Here is an 18,837-nt window from a genome sequence, read left to right as displayed (position 1 = left end):
TCGACTCCTGACATTTAAGTGATGGAACACATTTGCCAAGAAAACTTGGCAAATTTGTTTCCCCCAAAACAAAAATACTTTGTGCTGCTTCATCACTGAAATAAGTTAGAAAAGCACTGGGTTCGGGTTCAGGTTCACGGTTGCGGGCCCGGTGGGTCAGGTTCCACTTTCGTAACAAGTTGGGCGGTTGCGGGCCGTAAAAATTCCCAACCAGGGCGTCACTACTCAGCAATATTTCAATAATAACATATATAATGTCATAAAAGCTACTTCAATCACAGTATAACAATGGTTCAGCACAATAAAAGAACACTGGTTTAATGTTTGACCATAGATGTGTGAAATGTTGCTTTCTTAATCTCTCGCTCAAGAGCAAAAAATCATAATGATTATCGACTCATTTGAAAATGTTTTATCGTGATCATCTCTTCGGTCCAGCCCTGAGGAGAATGTTTCCAATGTTGCTCAACAAAAATAAACAAGCTTCCTTTCTTTCTTTATATCTTTTTTACCTCAGTTATGAAGGCATAGTGAACGAGTTCACTGGCGAGGTCTTTGGAGGTGTCAGCTGAAAGTTTCACAGGAAATATTATTAAAAAACATATAAACGCTGGTGACCTGTTAACGTAAGACCAAAATCATGAACTGATACTAACGAGTATTGTCCTTTTGATGTAGGTCTTTCTACACAAAAACTACACAAAAATAGTCACTTTATTCAAGCCAATTATCCACACTTATTTTATTTGTAAACAGCTTGGAACTTAAATGTACAGAATTTCTTAAAAATGTTATATTATTTATTCAACTTTGCACTAGATTGTTTATTAACACCAGCCTTATCCTAGTAGGTTTAATAATTGATCAACTTACTTGGGAGGATGTCGCAGCTGAGCTGCCTGTGAAGTTTGTCATCCATCTTTAAGAACAACGACAGCTGTAGGAAAATATAAAGGCCAGGTTTAAATCAACTTACTTATATGTTGCACCACACAGAGCCACTGGAACATTGTTGAAAGAAATGTTTAATTAAAAGCCCAACAAAGGTGTTGACACTGAAATCAGCAAAGTACCTGTAATACTATGTGACTCACGTGAGTTTTGGTCCCTTCTTCATTTGACTCCAAGTTACAGTGCATCTGGACGACCTACAACAGAGAAGAAAACTCAGTCAAACCATCAATCAATGTTCCTTTCTCGATTTATCCGTAATTAATAGATGACTAAATGAATCGTCAACTATTTTGATAAGCGATTCATTTGTTTGAGTGTTTTTTTAAAGACTTGAAACAGGTTTCTCAGACTTTTCAGCTTTTTAAATGTGAATATTTCCGGGGTTTCTTTGCTCCACGTAACAAAGAAATCATTCAAACTCAATCATTTTGGTTTGTGGACAAAACAAGACATTTGAGAACATCATCATTGCCAGGTTCGACAAACAATGATCAACATTTCATGGACCAAACTTGCTTGATTAATCGAGAAAATAATCAGCAATGAAATGAACAAAAGTCTTTCTAAATGAATAAGCTTAATGTTTAGATTTAAGTGTTTAAGTCCCACATCAAAGATTTTCAGCTGGTGGTGTGCTCTTACAGTGGTCAAAAGAGACACCAGAGAGGACAGTAACCATGGTAACTTCCTTTTAAGTTACAGGAGAAGTCCACGGGTGCCCACACACGTACAACTCAGCACTCAAAGAATACAAGGAAACACAAATGAGGGCAATTTCCTCGTGAGAAAGTGCTGCTACTTCAGTTGGAATGTGAGAGTGAGTGAGCATGAGTGGAACACCAGAGTGACGTGGATCTTTGTTTTTAGTATTAACCGAAACACGGGACATAATACACTTAAGTACAGTAACCAAGTATTTGTACTTTGTTACATTACAACACAGACTGCACTTACATTATGTTAAATAAAAATCACATACATGATGAAGATACATGAGATAAAAACTTGCTAGTGAAAATGAAAAACTTTACACAAACAAGTAATACTTGGTTGATTGGTTTAAAAATGTTAAATAAATATAACATATGTACTGCTAATCTCCACCTCGTTTCCCCTCTGCCACTTTCTCTTCCCCCTTGTGAACTATGTTGGAAAGAACCTTGAGATGTACAAATAAAATTGTTCTGTGTGTCTAAAACAGTTGTGTGTCCAAAACAGCTGACCTTCCTCGTTTCCGTTTCCTGTGGCTCAGGCGTCGGCGTCTTCACTGTCTCCACCTGCTCCTGCGACAAGGACAGGGCGCGAGGGACGGGATGAGGCCGAGACGAAGCAAAGTTCATCAACGGGTAAATCCCATTCCTGCCGAGAGGAGGAGAACAGAATGAGGTGAGGTAATTACAGTACAGGCAGAAATCAGGTCAACACCGCTGCGGTTTTACTCACTTCACATCCTCCAGAAACTTGTCGAGCTCCAACGGCGACACGTGGGAATATCTATCAAGCACAGAGAGGAAGAAAAAAAAACACAGACAGGAGCTCAGTGAGAGCTGTCGTCGATCTATTGTGTGATATTCACAGGTTGCCATAGTGACGAGGTGGTTATTTGATTTTACTTGAGCTGAACTCCCTGTCTGTCCTCGTGTTTAATCTCGGCCATGACAGCGCTGGGGTCAAAGGACTTGGTTTTCTCCTCCACACAGTTTTCTGGAAGCAAATCTGTGAACGCAACACACATTTGGGCATAATTGTAAGATTATTAGGATTTACAGTCTTACAATTGGGGACAATTGTGGTGTTACAGCAGTGCACATACGAAAAGGAAATAAATAGTGAGTATGCATCGACCCTTAAACATCCACACTGTTAAAACTATGCCAAGTTGTGCATTTCTCAGTGTTCTCATGTATTTTGTATGTATGTTATTTTTGTTTTATTTTCACAGTAACACACCGACGCACAAACATGTGCTCATTAAAACATTTTAAAACTTAAAAATCACTATTTTTGATGCATCATGACAAAAACTTTGCATATTAAGGCTTAAAAACTTTAAAAAAAATGCAATAATGTTTGATAGGTATGATGAGGACTGATGTCAATTTAAAAAAAATATGATAAAATAAATTATTGATACAATTGTCATGAGCACACTTTGTTGAGTATTTTATGAAATATGACATTGCAAAAACAAAATAATGCACATAAATGCAAATGTTTCTGCTAATCTTTCACACACACCAGGCTGCAATAATCAAACCAAAAAAAACAAAAAAACTACAAACTATGAAGCTGTTAGTTCACATTAGTGCTGAGTAATTTCAAAGACATAATTCTACAAAAGTTTTTTTCTCCCAAAAAGAAGAAATAAACACCCCGAACATGACTCAGCTACAATGCTTTTACTGATTATTATTTATATAGTATTTTTACAGTCTGTGCATAGTGAATCATGCGATATATATGTAGGATTTTTGGATTGTATCTGATTTTACATTTTTATCTTTCCGATATACAATCCAGGGATTGACCAGTATCGATACTGACCTATACAGATTCCCTACTTTTTGCTATGCTTTTATTTTATTTGTGCAAGACAAAAATACGAAACTGGGATCTGCAAAAAAAATATTTTGGTGAAAATGAATAAAAACTTTGTAGGGGGAAAATATTAAATGATAGAAAATAGAATAATATATATAATATAAACACAGTGTGAGAAAATGCACAGTTAATTAAATGTGACCACATCTGCCCACTGTGATATAAATCAAATCAAATACATAAAATAGAGGGTAAAGATATTTTTCAAACCGTGTGAAACTCCTTGATTTGAACCCACGGCTTATTGTGATTTACTGTCAATTGAAGGCTGAACATTTGCTCGTCTACGGAAGAGAAAACGACAGCTTTGCCGTGTGGACGTGGGAAACTCACACTGGTTATTGATGAGGCAGTGGGCGGCGAGCAGTTTGAGGGAGTGCACCTCGAACAAGACCCGGTGGAACAGAAGGTCGTGAGCTGTCGGACGCAGCTTGGCTTCGTGACGCAGACACGACTGCGTGAACTCCTGCAGACGGAAACATGACACCACACACGCAGACGCACACATTATGACAGAGTGACAAAGCTTGTTGAGACTGTGGGTTTGTTTCATGGTTTTGTTGCATGGCAGCAGAATAGTGTGGGAGAGTGTTTCCTTTGTTGCAGAGCTGTATGTCGTATAGTGATTTTGACACTCACTCTCATGAGGGGGTCTTCCAGAGATTGACCTGCGTGGACGATGGCCTCCTTGGAGACAGCTGTGTCTCCATTGGCTTGGATCTCCAGTACTGCCATCTAAGGATACACAAAAAAAATCAGTCAAAATACACAAACACTCAAATGAAAACACACACATAGCTCTTTGACACTGGCACGACTCCCGCACGGTGCTGGTCCATGAACTAAATGTTGAACCAGCGCAAAAACAAAAAAGTTTGGTTGTGGTCCAGCTCACAGAAGTTGAGTTTGTTTCAACTTTTTATAAAAAAAAAAAAACAAGGGAAAAAAGCAAAAAAGTTTGAGCCTTTGACCTCCGGGAGGCGCTACAGAGTTCCCCAGGCAACTAAAAAAGTGCAATATGTTTTCTTAACGCCAAACTAACCCTTTAATCAACAATTGCAATCTGTGTCAGTTTTATTGTCAGTTTTATCATTTAGTTTTCTCTTTTTACAATTATCTCTTATTTCCATCTCTTGTTTTCATGTTCATTGACTTTTTGTGTGTCTCCTTGTGTTTGTGTGATTTTGTCTGTCCCCCGCGTTGCCACGGTCACATGATCGTGCTTTGAGCACGGCGTAGGAGTTTGACTCGGTAACCGTGCCAGTGCTTGCCAGAACGAAAGTGCTAACAGATGATAAAACCTCACGGCACCTGTCAGGTTCTCACCTCTAGAGCGCAGATGCCAAACGAGAAAATGTCCATGGCATAATCATCTTCACAAGCTAGGAAGAGAAGAAGGGAGAAATCAAATATCACAAATATTCCTTTAGGGGTATTCTCCTTTATCCTTACACCTTCTCTTTAGGGAAGAGAAAACAGTGCTGCTTTTTGCCTTAAAGCTACAAAAGAATGATCTTATCTTTGAAAGAAAAGGCTAAAATGGAATTAAATGATTATTGATATATATATATATATATATATATATATATATAACACCTTCTGCATACGTGTACATTTCACTGCTATTTTTTTTCATTTGTAAATGTATTTTTTTTTCACATCCTATTGTTCCACTTGACCCCACTGCTGTAACAAGTGAATCTTCCCCAGTGTGGGATCAATAAAGTCCAATCTAATCTCATGTAATCTGATTTCCACTTCCACCGAGAGTGAATGAAGACAGGTTTGAACACCACTCCATTACGCTTGCCTCCGTATTCTGGAGCAAAGAAATGCTGATTCCTCTGCTCGTCGCGGTGTTGCCTCCCTTTACCGTGGATGCTGGCGTCTGGAAACACTATTTAGAAAAGACACAGATTGCACAGATTGCATTAGCTCGGATTCCCTCCAGTTTGATTTGATTAGATTAGATAACAATTGGATTAGATGACGTAAAATGACAGACACAGTACGACACCGATGGAAACACAAGACGAATCTACAACAAAATTATCTATTTCTTACCATTAACAAATAGCCGATGCCAAACTGTGGAAAGAAAATTAAGCATAATTTAAGATATTTTATTCCGCTTGGTAAAAACTGCAGAGCTCAAATTGTTAAATCCAGAAATCCACAGTCAACGGTCACAAGTGGTCATTGCCCTGTCACTGTAGTAACATAAAACGCCCTGCTGGGAGCAGACCTGAGCCGATCTTGATGAGACCGTTGTGCTGGATGAAGATGGTGTCACATGTCAAGTTGCCATGGATTATTGGGGGGTCACAAGAGTGCAGATAACTGTTGGTAAAATAACAATAATATTAATAATTAATGTTATTAATGCAGAGAATATGTTGAAAAATCAATCCGTAATAACGAAGGAGTCAGTACTTGAGAGCTGAGAGGATCTGCGTGCACCATCTCTTCCAGGCCTAAAAATAAAGAGCAACAAAGAGCAACAAAATGCTTTTAAATAGAGAATATATCATTTATACATTTCTCATATATGCAAGTATGCATGTATATTACAGTGTATTATTACTGTATTATTATTAATTCTCTGTGATTGACCGAAGAGTTTGCGATCCCTAATGCACCAAACATGAATTTTCACTTTTTTGTGTGTGTTTTCACGTCGTTCTACTTCCTTGCTGACTTTATTTCAAGCTCTCTCTTTTTTTTTTAAAAGCTCTCTGCCGATTAAACTTTTAGTGTCGTAGAACTCCAGGTGTGAACAGACGGATTAGCTTTCACGTCGCTGTACGAGGCAAAGTTTTCACCAAATTTGGCTGAATGTTCAAACCTACGACACAACAAGCACCTTTCATGCATTCAGCTCCAAGTGCTTTACAATACAATATTTCCACCAGCTCACAATACACATCGGAGAAGTGTTAGATTAGAATTAAATTAGATTATTAAGAATATACAATAAACTAATTAAAAAGGTATTATAAAAACATCCGATAAGAAAAGGCAAATCCATCCTGTTTCACTGAAATGTTTGTCTGAATATTAAGATTATAAACATGTCAGATAGAGCTATATTTTTCATTTCATCCTTTTTTCAGCGTAGATAAAAGTAGTTTCTCTGCTGGTTTTGTGGCTACTTTGGGTGCTGTAAAAAAAACCTGAGCGTTCTTGGTTGGTGATAAAGTATTAAAACAATCTGAGATTTAAGAGGGTGCTGTATTACTTGGAGCTTTGTTTGTGAGTAAATTAACCTTTAAATCAATTCCACGAAAGGAACTGGAAGCATGTAGAGAAGCTGACAGAGGATTCATGTCAGAGTCATGAACAATATACTTACTGTATACATGAACAATACACATGTCTGTTTTAACAGAAACATGGTGGGCGTCTGGTTACATAATCTCTAATCCAGCTGGGAAAATGCATGGATGAGATTACAGTATAGTGAGCAGAGGGGAAAAAAAACAAACTAACACCCACCTTCACATTCATAGACTTGTGGTTCTTCTTAGTTTTCTTCAGGAACTGCTTCAGGCTGCCTGACGACATGTACTCTGTGATGAATATAACCTGTGGAGAAAAAACACACGTCATTAATGTGTTCATACAGGAAAAAACATTTTAAAAAAAACAACAACAACATAAAAACGCTTCTTACTCGAGCCTGGCTCTCCTTCATGTCCAGCCAGTATTTGTGGAACTTGACAATATTTGGGTGTTCGACCTGCATCAGGTTCTCAAACATCTCCTTGATCTTCTCCTGAAAAAAATATGTGAAACTTTTTTTACGATAAACTTCACGTTACAACGTGAAACATATTACGTCGTAGCAGTAATGTGCTTCCTAACATAACAACAATAATAAAAATAATAATCAAAATATCAATAAATGCTATTAACTCCAGATCCTGCTGATACTTCTGCTCTACTTTTAATACCAACTGTATTTTCATGGCTTTTCTTTTAATTTCCTCCTTTTTTTCCCTCCGATTGCTCAAAGTTTTCATTTTGTCAATTTTGGCAAAATCTTTCTGGGAAAGAGAGAGTTTTAACATGTGTACTGGAAGTTAATCGCTCTTTTATTACGTTGTACCTGAGCAGAATCCTGGTTAAGCTTTTGGCACAAGGTTCGCGATCCCTTTAAAAATATTTTGTCAGATTTCAAGATGGCAAACACATGCGTGGCTGCAGGTGAACCCTCCAGACAAATAAAGACAATAACCGCTATAATACTGAGAAATACAAAGGTCAGTTAAAGGTAAATACAAATAGAATACTTCTAAATATGTTTATAAAATAATATTACCACTCCGAGACCAGAAACAGCGGCAGAAGCACACACTTACTGAAATTTTTTTTGACAATTCTACAGCCATAAAATCTAAATAAATCCAGCATGATTATCATGATGGTCATAAGAGGATTAAATATAAATAGAAACTCGTCTATTCCAGCTTTAAATGACAGCAGAAACCGCGTTTGTCAGCTTCAGGTGAACGGAGCCGTGGACGAACCTCCTGAGCTTTGAAGACCTTCTTGTCAGAGAAGAGCACTTCGTTCCACACCACCTCCACTCCCTCCTCTGTGTCCATGGCCAAAGACGCACTCTCCACCCCCGGGACATTTCCTTGGCTGACCTGTAGGAGGCAGAGAGGAGCAGAAAGTGGACTTAGCACGATGCTAACACAACACCAGCTGCAAAATCTCACATATAAAAAGTAATGTATAGACTTATATGTGAGTTGTTGGAGCAATAATATATTATTGATCTTAACTGTCTGTTTAACATTCAGACCAGAAAAACATGGATTACATTTGATTATTTTTTTGTTTTTTTTTTACCTTTTTATAGTCTTAATGTCGATATTTTTCTATATTTTACATTCACAGATGTGAAACTGCATGTTTAATATTTATTAGCTCAGTCTTTACTGTCCTTGCTGATGTGACACTGTACATTTCCCCATTGCAGGACTAAAAAGTGCCGTACATCAGAGATAAATAAAATATAGAAACATAAGATCGAAAATACCTAAAAACAAACAATAAAACAATAAAATACCCTAGAAAATATAAAAACTACACAAATAAAAACAAGTTGTACAACAAAAACAATAAAAATGGGTTTAATCAATGTTAAAATGTACAGTAATTGTAGTTTTCCTGAAAGATATTGCTAATATACTATATGATACTATACTATATATATTTTTTTTTTTTCAAACTTCAGCTCAATACTCAACGTTATTTATTTATTAAAAACATCATTACAAATGAGGTACACCGTTGAACAATCAAAAAAATTCTGCACCTAAAACACAAGCCTGTGCCAATTCAAGCATATACTGTTTAGATCAATAACTAACTGTGCAGAATGAAGACAAAGGCATGGGAACATACTGGTGAGACTAAAGCTACACACAGCAGTCGAGCTATTACCAAGCATTTGCTGAATCACTGAACACAAAAAAAGCATGAAATGATGAGAAAATCACCCCCCACTGAGATTATAATATCTGCTAAAAGCTCCAGATAATCCACTCACATGGATCTGACTCCGGTGGCTCCATTTGTGAAAGTCAAATATGTTTATTTAGTGTTCAAACATCATCAAATTCAGTTTAATCAAATACATAGCGATGATAGGAAATAAAGAAGGTGCTGTAATATCATAGTAAAACCGTCTTATAAGGGCTGGGGTACCCCTGACTAAGGTACCCAACTCCCAATGCCCCCCGGCGCCACACTGAGTTGGGTCAAATGCAGAGGAATACTTTCCCTAAGGGGATTAATAAAATTAAACTTTAAACTTTAACTTTAACTTTAACTTTAACTTTAACTTTAACTTTAAACTTTAACTTTATAACAATCCAAACTTTTTTAAACTAAACATGAACCTTGAAACTAAAAGGTTGGGTGTGGGATATTCAATAAGGGGATGAATTTCAGCTTAATACCACAGTAATTACTCATTTTTAAACCTTTTTCATATACTGTATTACACTGAAGGAAGCTTCTACAGCAGAGCTTATTACCAAACTGTAAACTGGAGATTACATTAGAGATAAGATCATATGACCATATTATTATGTCCCTGTAACTGTCCTATTGTTATTATTGTCTCAAACTCATAAGAAATGATCTTAAAAAATTCTACAACAATATTCTATTATGATATTGCAATTACAATATTTGTAATATTTGTGACGAAAACATGACATCATTTCAAAATAAAAGCGTTCCCAATAACTTCACAGTTTGTCAATAAAAACATTTATGACGCAAAATGAACGTATCGATATAAAGCATAAAGAAATATAATATCTAATATAAGACTACTTTTATTATTAGTTATTTATATACTTATATTACCATGACACTAATTGAAGACTCTCGGAATCTTGTTACCAAACTATTACCAGGAAAATGGCATTAAAGATGATTAGAGATGGCCCTATTACCATACTTTTATTGTGAAATCCTTGCTACCACACAAAACTGCACTGCTATCACCATAGTATCACATCCTGATTATTACAAGCTTTTAACTGAACTGTACTGCAAAGTGTTACTGTGTCAGGAAACCCAGGTTGTTGCCAGGACACGAGGATGAGGAGCGAGAACGTGAAGAGCAAGGATTTGGATTAACAGCAGGCAGAGACAGAGAAGTGGATGACGGATTTAGAGAGATGAGATGCACGGGCACAAGATGGAGGAGGAGGAGGAGGAGGAGGAGGCACGGGAGCTCAGGGGGAAAAAATTAAAAATAAAGCAAAGCAGAGTGATGCAGCAGTGGCTACGTATAAAACCTGGCAGACGCAGACGACCTGCAGCTCTGTCCATGCATGAGGCTGTATTTATGCAGGCTGTAACAAAGACCTGAAGAGCTGCTGCTGCTGCTGCTTCAGCTGTGAAGACATGATTTCACTGCTGTTTATTGTTTATGCAACAGAAGCGTAAGTGCAGTGAGTACACAGACTGAACTGGGTTCATAGTCCTGTACTAATAAGCTCTAAACATGATGCAAGACCCTTAATCCTTACTAATACCGCATGTTGTCTAAGAGAAAGATTAGTTCCTTAACTTTATTTTTTACTACCTTTTGTTGGCATAACTCCAGTTCTGAGGTTCTTACACTGGCTTTCCCAGTCTGCCAAAGAATTTATTTAAAAAATATTGCTGCTAGTCTATAAAGCATTGAATGGTTTAGGCCCAAAATAAGTGTCTGACCTGAAGAGTCCAGACCACTAAGGTCATGTGAGTGAGGTTTGCTCTGAGACTCCAGAACAAACTTCCACAAGAATGCAGGTCTGCTAAATGAATTTATCATTTTAAATCTGGTCTGAAATCCACCATGTTTGCCACTGCGTTTAAATAAAAATACAATGATAACACTGCTGTACCTCAGCCGAAACTGCAACTTTTAATTTATTTATTTCTCTCTCTATTTTATGTCTCTATTTAATGTTTTTTATTGAGTTTCATTTTGCATTTTATATATTTCATGCTGCTGCTATATTTCTCATTCTTTTTTATCCTTGTCTATAGGGTTGCAGGGCTGCCCAAAGTGGGGTCCACGGGCCACAGCTGGCCCATCAAAGGGTTTCATTTGACTTTTTTTAGACAAACTAAATGACATACATTTAGTATGTAAAACTCTCTTTATGTAGTTCTCTTATTAAAGGGCCACTTCACCCAAAAATATACAGTTTTTTACTAATTTCCAGACATAAATGTGTTACTTGATCATCAGACAGTGGATCTGAGATACATGTCTCATCCCCACAACCACAGAGAAAGTTGGGATCGAAAAAAATAAAATAAAATTGACAAAGAGTCGACGTCAAAGTCACTTGCTTTAAAGAAAATAAAAGCCCTACACTGCTCTTAATTTCTTCAGATGTTTTACTCTACTAAACTTGATAAAAACACAGTAAATAAAAAAAAGAAGGTAAAATGTGGTCAAATTAAACAAACAGACAGACTTCTTAAAGGTGAAGTCCAGCTTCATGTATCTTACTTGAATTAAGGTATATTACATGTATGTTCACTGAAAATACTATAATTGATGGAATATTGGTAAAAGAAAAATGTAAAATCTGTTACAATCCAAAAGTCTAACTAAAATTGTGTTGATTGTTTTGTATTAGTAGAAAAAGTATTGGTAGAAAAAAGTGAACCTGCCTGAAACTCTATTTCAGCTTTAGCATAACCCACATCTGTATAAATGTCCCAGATCGAACCAGAGAAATCTCAAACTGAGAACCTTCTTGCTCTGAGGCACCAGTGCAGACCGCTGTGCCACCCTCTTTTTTCCCCCCCGTTTACTGTGTGATTGAATAAAGCCTGGCTTTCAGTCAACGGTCGAGTTCATCCCAGGCAGAGATGAGGGATGAGGCTGAGGTCGTTCCAGTTCTCTTGCTTCTTTAATCGATCTGGCCTTGAGCACTTGAGCAGGACACTTTCAACAGAGAACATGCTGGAAGTTGTGTTTCTTCATTTGTGTTTCTAAAGATAAGGCACCACACAGTTTTTAACCCACTGAACAATAAAACTAAATAAAAAAAAACACATTAAAAAGTGCAAGTGACGCTCTTCTAAGAAGATCATACTCTTTGATTCTGAGTTTGACGATCCCTCTATCGCTATACGTCTGCTTATAGAGTAGTTGACGTCACACAATCCCATTATGGAACAAAAACAACAGTACTTTGGCAGAGAGCCTCGCTGCTCAAATCCATTATATACAGATGTACTGTATATAAGAGGCAACAAATGTACCAGGAAATATGTCGGGCATATCGGTATTGGCCATTACTGGTTTTAAAATGTATTATCAGATATCGCCAAGATCCCCCGATATGACTAATGACTAGGGTTGAATTAATAATCGATTAAATAATCAACAACTATTTTGATAACTCGATTAATTGGTTTGAGTGTTGTATTTTTAAATATGACTATCTTCTTGGTTTTTTTGCTCCATATAACAAAGAAATCAAATCGGTTTGTGGACAAAACAAGACATTCGAGAAACGTCATCATTTTGAGGTTTGGGAAACACGGTTTCAACATTTTCTGACATTTTAAGGGCAGATTAATCGATTATGACAATAATAATAATCATTGCTGCCCTACTAATGACTGAAACAGTAGGCTGAATATGCTGCTACCTCCTTGACTTATGTGCTGGTACCCTCTTAAACTATTGTTTATTTATTTTGCCCAATGAAGAAAACATTTATTTGCATCTGCTGCGACACGAGTTTGCAATATATTATGTTAATCTCACTACAGAAGAATATCTATATAGAGTATATCGGTATTATCTGCCAAAGCACTCCTCCTAAAGTTGCATCCAAACTTTAATTTCTTGTTTATTGTTATATATTTTTTAATTGTGGCATGAGGGAAAGATGGTGTGGGAAAATGTCACATGTATTGAAAGGGTCAGATAATATTCATTTTCTGCAAAGTTGCCGTTTATTTTTGCCAAACCTTCAACTGCCGACGTGAATCCATTACTGCTAAACGCTGACTAACAGAGCTCCACTTGTGACATCATCATTTTTAACTCCAACAGTGATGAATGGAGTCAAAAAAAAAGGCCTCAGTCTTTCAACAGTATTAACAGGAGGAGGGTTTGTTTATCGAGGCAAACAGGCACAAGACAAACATCAATCACGGCGACCACAAAGGCGGCAACACACATCTTCTAATTTTACATACTGACTTAACAGAGGATGTTTTCATGCCGTGAGCACAGGGAGAGACAATGAAACAGCCGTGAAAGGCTTGAGGTGGGCAGCAGAATATGACAATCTGATTACTTGTGTTACAGATCTGGAAGGGAGCGCGCCGACTCGCTGACAGCACGAGGAATTCCTTCCCTTCCTCCGACGTCAGGACGGACTCATGTCAGTTTCCCACTGGCGTCGGCGGAGCATAACTGCCGTTTGTTTTCTCTAGACACCGAGAGACACTGGGTCGCTTGTCCCCGCGTCTCCTTCCCTGGAGTCAAACACTTGGTCATGGTAGCGTGAGACCCCGTAAACAGCACACACGGGCACTGATCTGTGATTGGCCTTTTGAAGGGGGAGGTGGGTTTGGGGAGTGGAGACGGGATTCAGGGGATGGTCGCGCACGCACGTCACGTCAAAACAACACCGACTTCTGTCCTGATGTTTGTCAAAACGACGTCTCAGCCGGGCAGAACTGGATCTGACACACAAACCTCTCATTACCTCACCACACAGTTTATTCCTGTACTCGTCTCGCTCACATGATGTTTTGAGTTTGACTTTTTTTTTCCCCCTCCTCCTCATGTTGAAATGAAAATAAATAAATAAATAAATAAATATTAAACATGGAGGTTGAGTCATGTCAAGGAAAGAAAAAAAAATGCTCCAAAACTCCTGAGTTCATTTAAGGACGATGATCAGCAACAGCAGCAAATACAGATGAACTGAAGGGAAGATTTAAAGGATTTAAATATCGCGCCGGCTATGGTGTAAAGGTGCAGTGTACAGTTCTACTGCCGTGATGTTGTTTTATACAAACTAGTGACAGTCATAGCAGTTGTTTTCGGTGTACGAAATCATTTAAGGATCAGTTAATTACAAAGATTAGTTCAGTACTTCCTGCATGACCGGAGCACAGCCTTCATCTGACACAGTCACAGGATGTGATTTGGCTCACAATCGCCGTGCTGTCACTAAATTCACCAGACTGCTGTGTTAAATATTGAGATTTTAGACATTTCTGTTGCTCAATGTCGGAGATTAACACAAGTATTTTAACTGATCTACAGTTCGGGCACTGATCTACAGTCGCACTCGTGACTCTTCCAGTGACGACACCCTCTGACCAATCAGGGCACGGCAGCCCGTCGACGTCGCATTTTAGTATCAGCTTAGGTCGCTTACTAGCTGCAACTATCGATTATTTTCATAATCGATTAATCTGTCAATTATTTTCTCGATTAATCGTTTGGTCCATAAAAATGTCAGAAAACCTTAAAAAATGTTGATCGGTGTTCGTCAAACCTGGAAATGATGATGCTCTCAAATGTCTTGTTTTGTCCACAAACCAAAATGATTCACTTTTAATGATTTCCAGAGCAAAGAAATTAAGAAAATAGAAGCTTAAACAATCGTAAATCTTGTTTTAATCATGAAAAAAAGCTTCAAAGGGATTAATCGATTATCAAAATGGTTATCGATTAATTTAGTAATCGATTCATTGTTTCAGCTCTAGTACTATCACTAATGGAAAAGCAAAAAAAAAAAAAGAGTCGAGCCGTGCCGAGCCTTGCAAGAACTGTATCAGTATCTCACAAAATTACTATTAGGGAAAGTATCTGATAGCAATTTTTTCTCACAGCAAATGTGATTTAATTTGTGCAATAAAAATCAGAGGTTTAGATGTAAAATGTAACCGAGCGTGACCACACAACACCATTCAAACATGAACTTCTCTACATTCTTCTGCAGGGCCTGAGATCTCAGAGATATCACCTGTTTTCAACATGTATGACTTCATTAAGTTTAAAATTAAATCGCAGCGTTTGGCATTTGCTAAATATGCTGATTCAATTTGCAATTTTGAACATTTTCAATAAAACCAGATCTGTGACTCAACACTAAGCCGATTATCTTTGGTCTGTGGGGAAAACTGTTTCCAGGATGTCGTCATTTTGAGGTTTTGGGGGAAACACCAATTCAATACTTTTCACCCGTTTCAAACACATTATTTTTGACCAAATAAACTTATCTGGCGATCAGGAAAATAATCTGCAGATGAATCCGTAATGAAAACAAAGTAACTCTCTGTATTGTATTTATATTGTATATTTCACAATTCGACTTTATCTGATGATCAGGTTCACCCAGTTCAACACTGGTGTCCAAACAAAGCGATAAATTCTCTTTAATTGTTTCCACTTGTTTGTGTTTTATTGCTTTGAGGCCATTTTGTGGCTCTTCTCCGAGATATGACACCGAGAGCTGACAGGAAATGAGGAGCGAGACGACAAAACGACACGCAACAAAAGGTCATCAGGCAAATATATTTAGAGAGAATAAATTCATTTCAGGCACATTATTCTCACTGTATTGTTTTAGTCTTTGCGGATGAAGCTGCCGGTTTTTCTGAGGCTCATGAATACAAACGGACAGATAACATCGTACTTATATGCAAGATACAAAAAGAATACATCTGAATAAAGAGATATGCTAAAAAGGATGAAATACAAATATAGTTTCACTAATTCATTAATTTGAGCATATTTTACCTTGTTTAAACTAAATAAATACTTGTATAAAACATTTTTGAACGTGCACTGAAGTGTGTAATCTGAGTTCAAACTAAAACTTCAAAATATAAAGCCAGATTTTTATATATTCAGTTTTTTATGTTGTAAGGAAGAGCTTTGTGGCTGCTTTGGATTAAACTGTGCAGCCTTGCTTGAATAGACACACCCTGTCCTCAGTGCGGGGCTTTATTGGTTTATGATATCAATCCAAGTAGAGGGAGTCGTGAATATTAGCCTCTGCGACGCGAACATTACTCTAAAAAACGCTGGCTGGGCCGTCTGCAGCGACAGTTTTATGACAGAGGACTCAGCGTGAGATCGCCTTTACATTCAGTCTCCGGCGAAAAGACAAAGTGTCTGATGAGTGAGGTAAAGAAAGAACAGACAGAAGGAGGATAAACTCATATGGCAGCTCTTTCAACGTGACTCCTGCTGCAGAAAGAGAGTCTTTGTCTGAGACTGTGCGCGTGTGTGTGTGTGTGTGTGTGTCCCAGCTCGACAATAACAAAGCTCTTTGTCTCCTACATGTTAGTATCTCTCTTCCTACATCTCATACCTCGGCGATGAGCGGATAGCGCCTCACCGCATTAATATTTAATGGCTGGATCTGCTACAGCAGAGGCTGCACTCAAGCAGATTGCATGCTGCTTATAGTATATATATATATATATATATATATATATATATATATATATACACATATACATATATACATATATACATATACACACATATATACATATATATATATATATATATATATATATGTGAGATTTTGAGGCTGGTGTGTAAGTGTATGAAAAAAATAAGGGACGTGCCGCTCTCTTTTTCTCTCTCTTTCATTTGCATGACAGTGGCGCAGCAGGATCAAAGAGTCGGACTGAAGTGTTGTGGAAAATACGCGAGACGAGATGTGGAGATAAAAAAGACGCAGCGTCTCCCATTCAAACAGGGCATGTGTGGACTCTATATAGATGCAGTTATAGGAAGAAAGCAACAACATAATGAAATAGCCTATACTTTGTATGTGCGTGTATGTTGACGCTGACATGTCACAGGAAAAGCACAGGTGACCAATACAATGATGGCTGGGTTCCATTTAGCTTCCTCAGTTTCAGGGTGCACGTTACCTCATCATGAGCTCATGAGCTTTGTATGTGTAACAAAAGTTTGCATAGCCGTGTGTGTGATGGCCTGTAATGTTTGGAAAGTCATGGTAAATAATGAAATAATATCGCTCTTTCCCAGTCTCGATGACCACTCAAAGCCACTTTACTTGCTATTCACTCACATATTCACACAGAGCATTTTCTATCACACGTTAAAATATTCGATTTGGTGACATACAGTATATATCGTCGCCTATCAATATTTTAATTCACAAATTAAGGCGCTCTAAAGTAAACAGTCACTGCCAGTTTCAATACATAGACTTTATGCACTCTGTTCTCTATGTTGTGAATAAATATAGAGAAATCCTGCACGTTTAACTTTTCACATTAACGTTTTGTTTTCTTCAGTTACACAGATATTGTCTCGCGATATATTGAATATCACAGAATCGTTGTATCGTGATATTATTGGTATTGTGGACCATAGACATTCATCTTTCCAACAGTGAAACATGCCTTGAAGTGTCTTGCCCAAGGACACATCGGCATGTAGACTAGTGGAGACACACAACCTTCCATCACTCACTTGACTGAGGTGCCATCGCCTGTGAATGTGAGCATGTAGCAACAAAACAGACCCTAAATAATAAAAAAAATTATATTTATCCCTTCCAGACTTTTAACCACATAGACCTCCGACTGCTAATTGACCTAAGCTCAGCAAACAAGTGGGTCAGCATCCGTGCGGCGTAAAGATTAATTCGATGGCTGCGGCGGTGATAAATCAAGAGACAGGAAAACACGTGTCGTCTGCAATTTATTCTCAGACCAACGTCGTGCACATTATCTGAATGAAACTTTCCACAGCATTCATGCTTTGTCCTCTTTTGAAGGTCACACTCAGCTCAGCCGCAGATATTAGACACATCAGCCTTCGTCATATCTCACTTGTTCATTTTCTCAGCGAGCAGCTGATGCTCAAAACAAAGAGGAATGTGGGAGCAGATGGACACGGAGCGCAAAGCAAACACGACAGCGTCTAAACGCAGAGACGGAGGCGACAGGATCTTCTTCTTGGCACCTCTTTCACGAGGACAATTCAAAAGAGAGAAAAGGAATAAATTCATGTTCTTTTGTTGAAAAATTACCCATTTTTTGGGGGGGGGACATTATTAAACTCTTCGGCAAGTGAGTCAGCCTTGCACCTTTGCCTCCTCAAGCAAAACCTGTTTGTGTTTCAGTGTGAACCAGCGCTGCGAGATTACAGTGACCACGCTGTCCTCGGTCCCATTGTCACTGAGACAAAGCTGCAGATTTACAAGGCCAGCAGGAGAGAGAGAGAGACGTGGTAGAGCCATAAATGCACTGGAGAAGAAAGACGGTGTCCTTGAGAGGGACGTGATAAGCATATGGAGTGTGTTCAACTACTTCATTACATAAGGTTTTGAACTTTTAACTGAAGGTCACTGAATTGTGCACTGTCATACCTGATTTATTCCAGCAATTAAGGCACATTTAAAATGGATTTGCATTCCCTATGAAGGACAGATCATTAAGTATTTAAGGTTATGAAAAAGTGACGGAAAACTAGGACTGGATATATTTTCTTTACTTCAGTTCATATATAACTGATACTTGAGCGTTTTCTTCTTCATAAAGTGCTCATTCATCTTAATTTCAACCCACATTATAAGGATTTGGTGAAACTTGAAAAAGGCTAATTTTTTTTCTGACTTAAAGTCCCAAATGCATTGATATTCATTTTAAAATGACAATAAAGAGAGAATATTCAGAAGTTGGATGCAGATATTTGGCCATTTGACTCCATAAATGAATAAATAA

At 37.8% G+C, this 18,837-nt stretch overlaps 1 protein-coding gene across 4 annotated transcripts in view; it reads right to left on the bottom strand.

Moving 5' to 3' along the window:
* The window catches only part of LOC131461464 (nuclear receptor-binding protein 2-like), a 42,755-nt gene that overhangs the window by 3,014 nt on the left and 20,904 nt on the right, over positions 1–18,837 (bottom strand). The window contains exons 2-17 of one of the 4 annotated variants that reach the window (XM_058632745.1): positions 8,085–8,207; positions 7,229–7,330; positions 7,051–7,140; positions 5,989–6,029; positions 5,801–5,895; positions 5,620–5,643; positions 5,366–5,452; positions 4,882–4,937; positions 4,195–4,290; positions 3,889–4,021; positions 2,568–2,670; positions 2,398–2,448; positions 2,178–2,313; positions 1,074–1,148; positions 874–937; positions 513–568 (exon numbers count right to left, since the gene is read on the bottom strand). In XM_058632745.1, the coding sequence (XP_058488728.1) occupies positions 513–568; positions 874–937; positions 1,074–1,148; positions 2,178–2,313; positions 2,398–2,448; positions 2,568–2,670; positions 3,889–4,021; positions 4,195–4,290; positions 4,882–4,937; positions 5,366–5,452; positions 5,620–5,643; positions 5,801–5,895; positions 5,989–6,029; positions 7,051–7,140; positions 7,229–7,330; positions 8,085–8,207 (1,332 nt within the window). The remainder of the gene's footprint in view (positions 1–512; positions 569–873; positions 938–1,073; positions 1,149–2,177; positions 2,314–2,397; positions 2,449–2,567; positions 2,671–3,888; positions 4,022–4,194; positions 4,291–4,881; positions 4,938–5,365; positions 5,453–5,619; positions 5,644–5,800; positions 5,896–5,988; positions 6,030–7,050; positions 7,141–7,228; positions 7,331–8,084; positions 8,208–18,837) is intronic. The other 3 variants (XM_058632755.1, XM_058632763.1, XM_058632771.1) reach the window with 3 other exon arrangements.

This window comes from Solea solea, chromosome 1, assembly GCF_958295425.1.
Source record: "Solea solea chromosome 1, fSolSol10.1, whole genome shotgun sequence".
Classification (NCBI taxonomy): Eukaryota; Metazoa; Chordata; class Actinopteri; order Pleuronectiformes; family Soleidae; genus Solea; species Solea solea.
The sequence above is the reverse complement of the archived record's forward strand: the minus strand, read 5'-3'. Positions and strand labels throughout refer to the sequence as shown.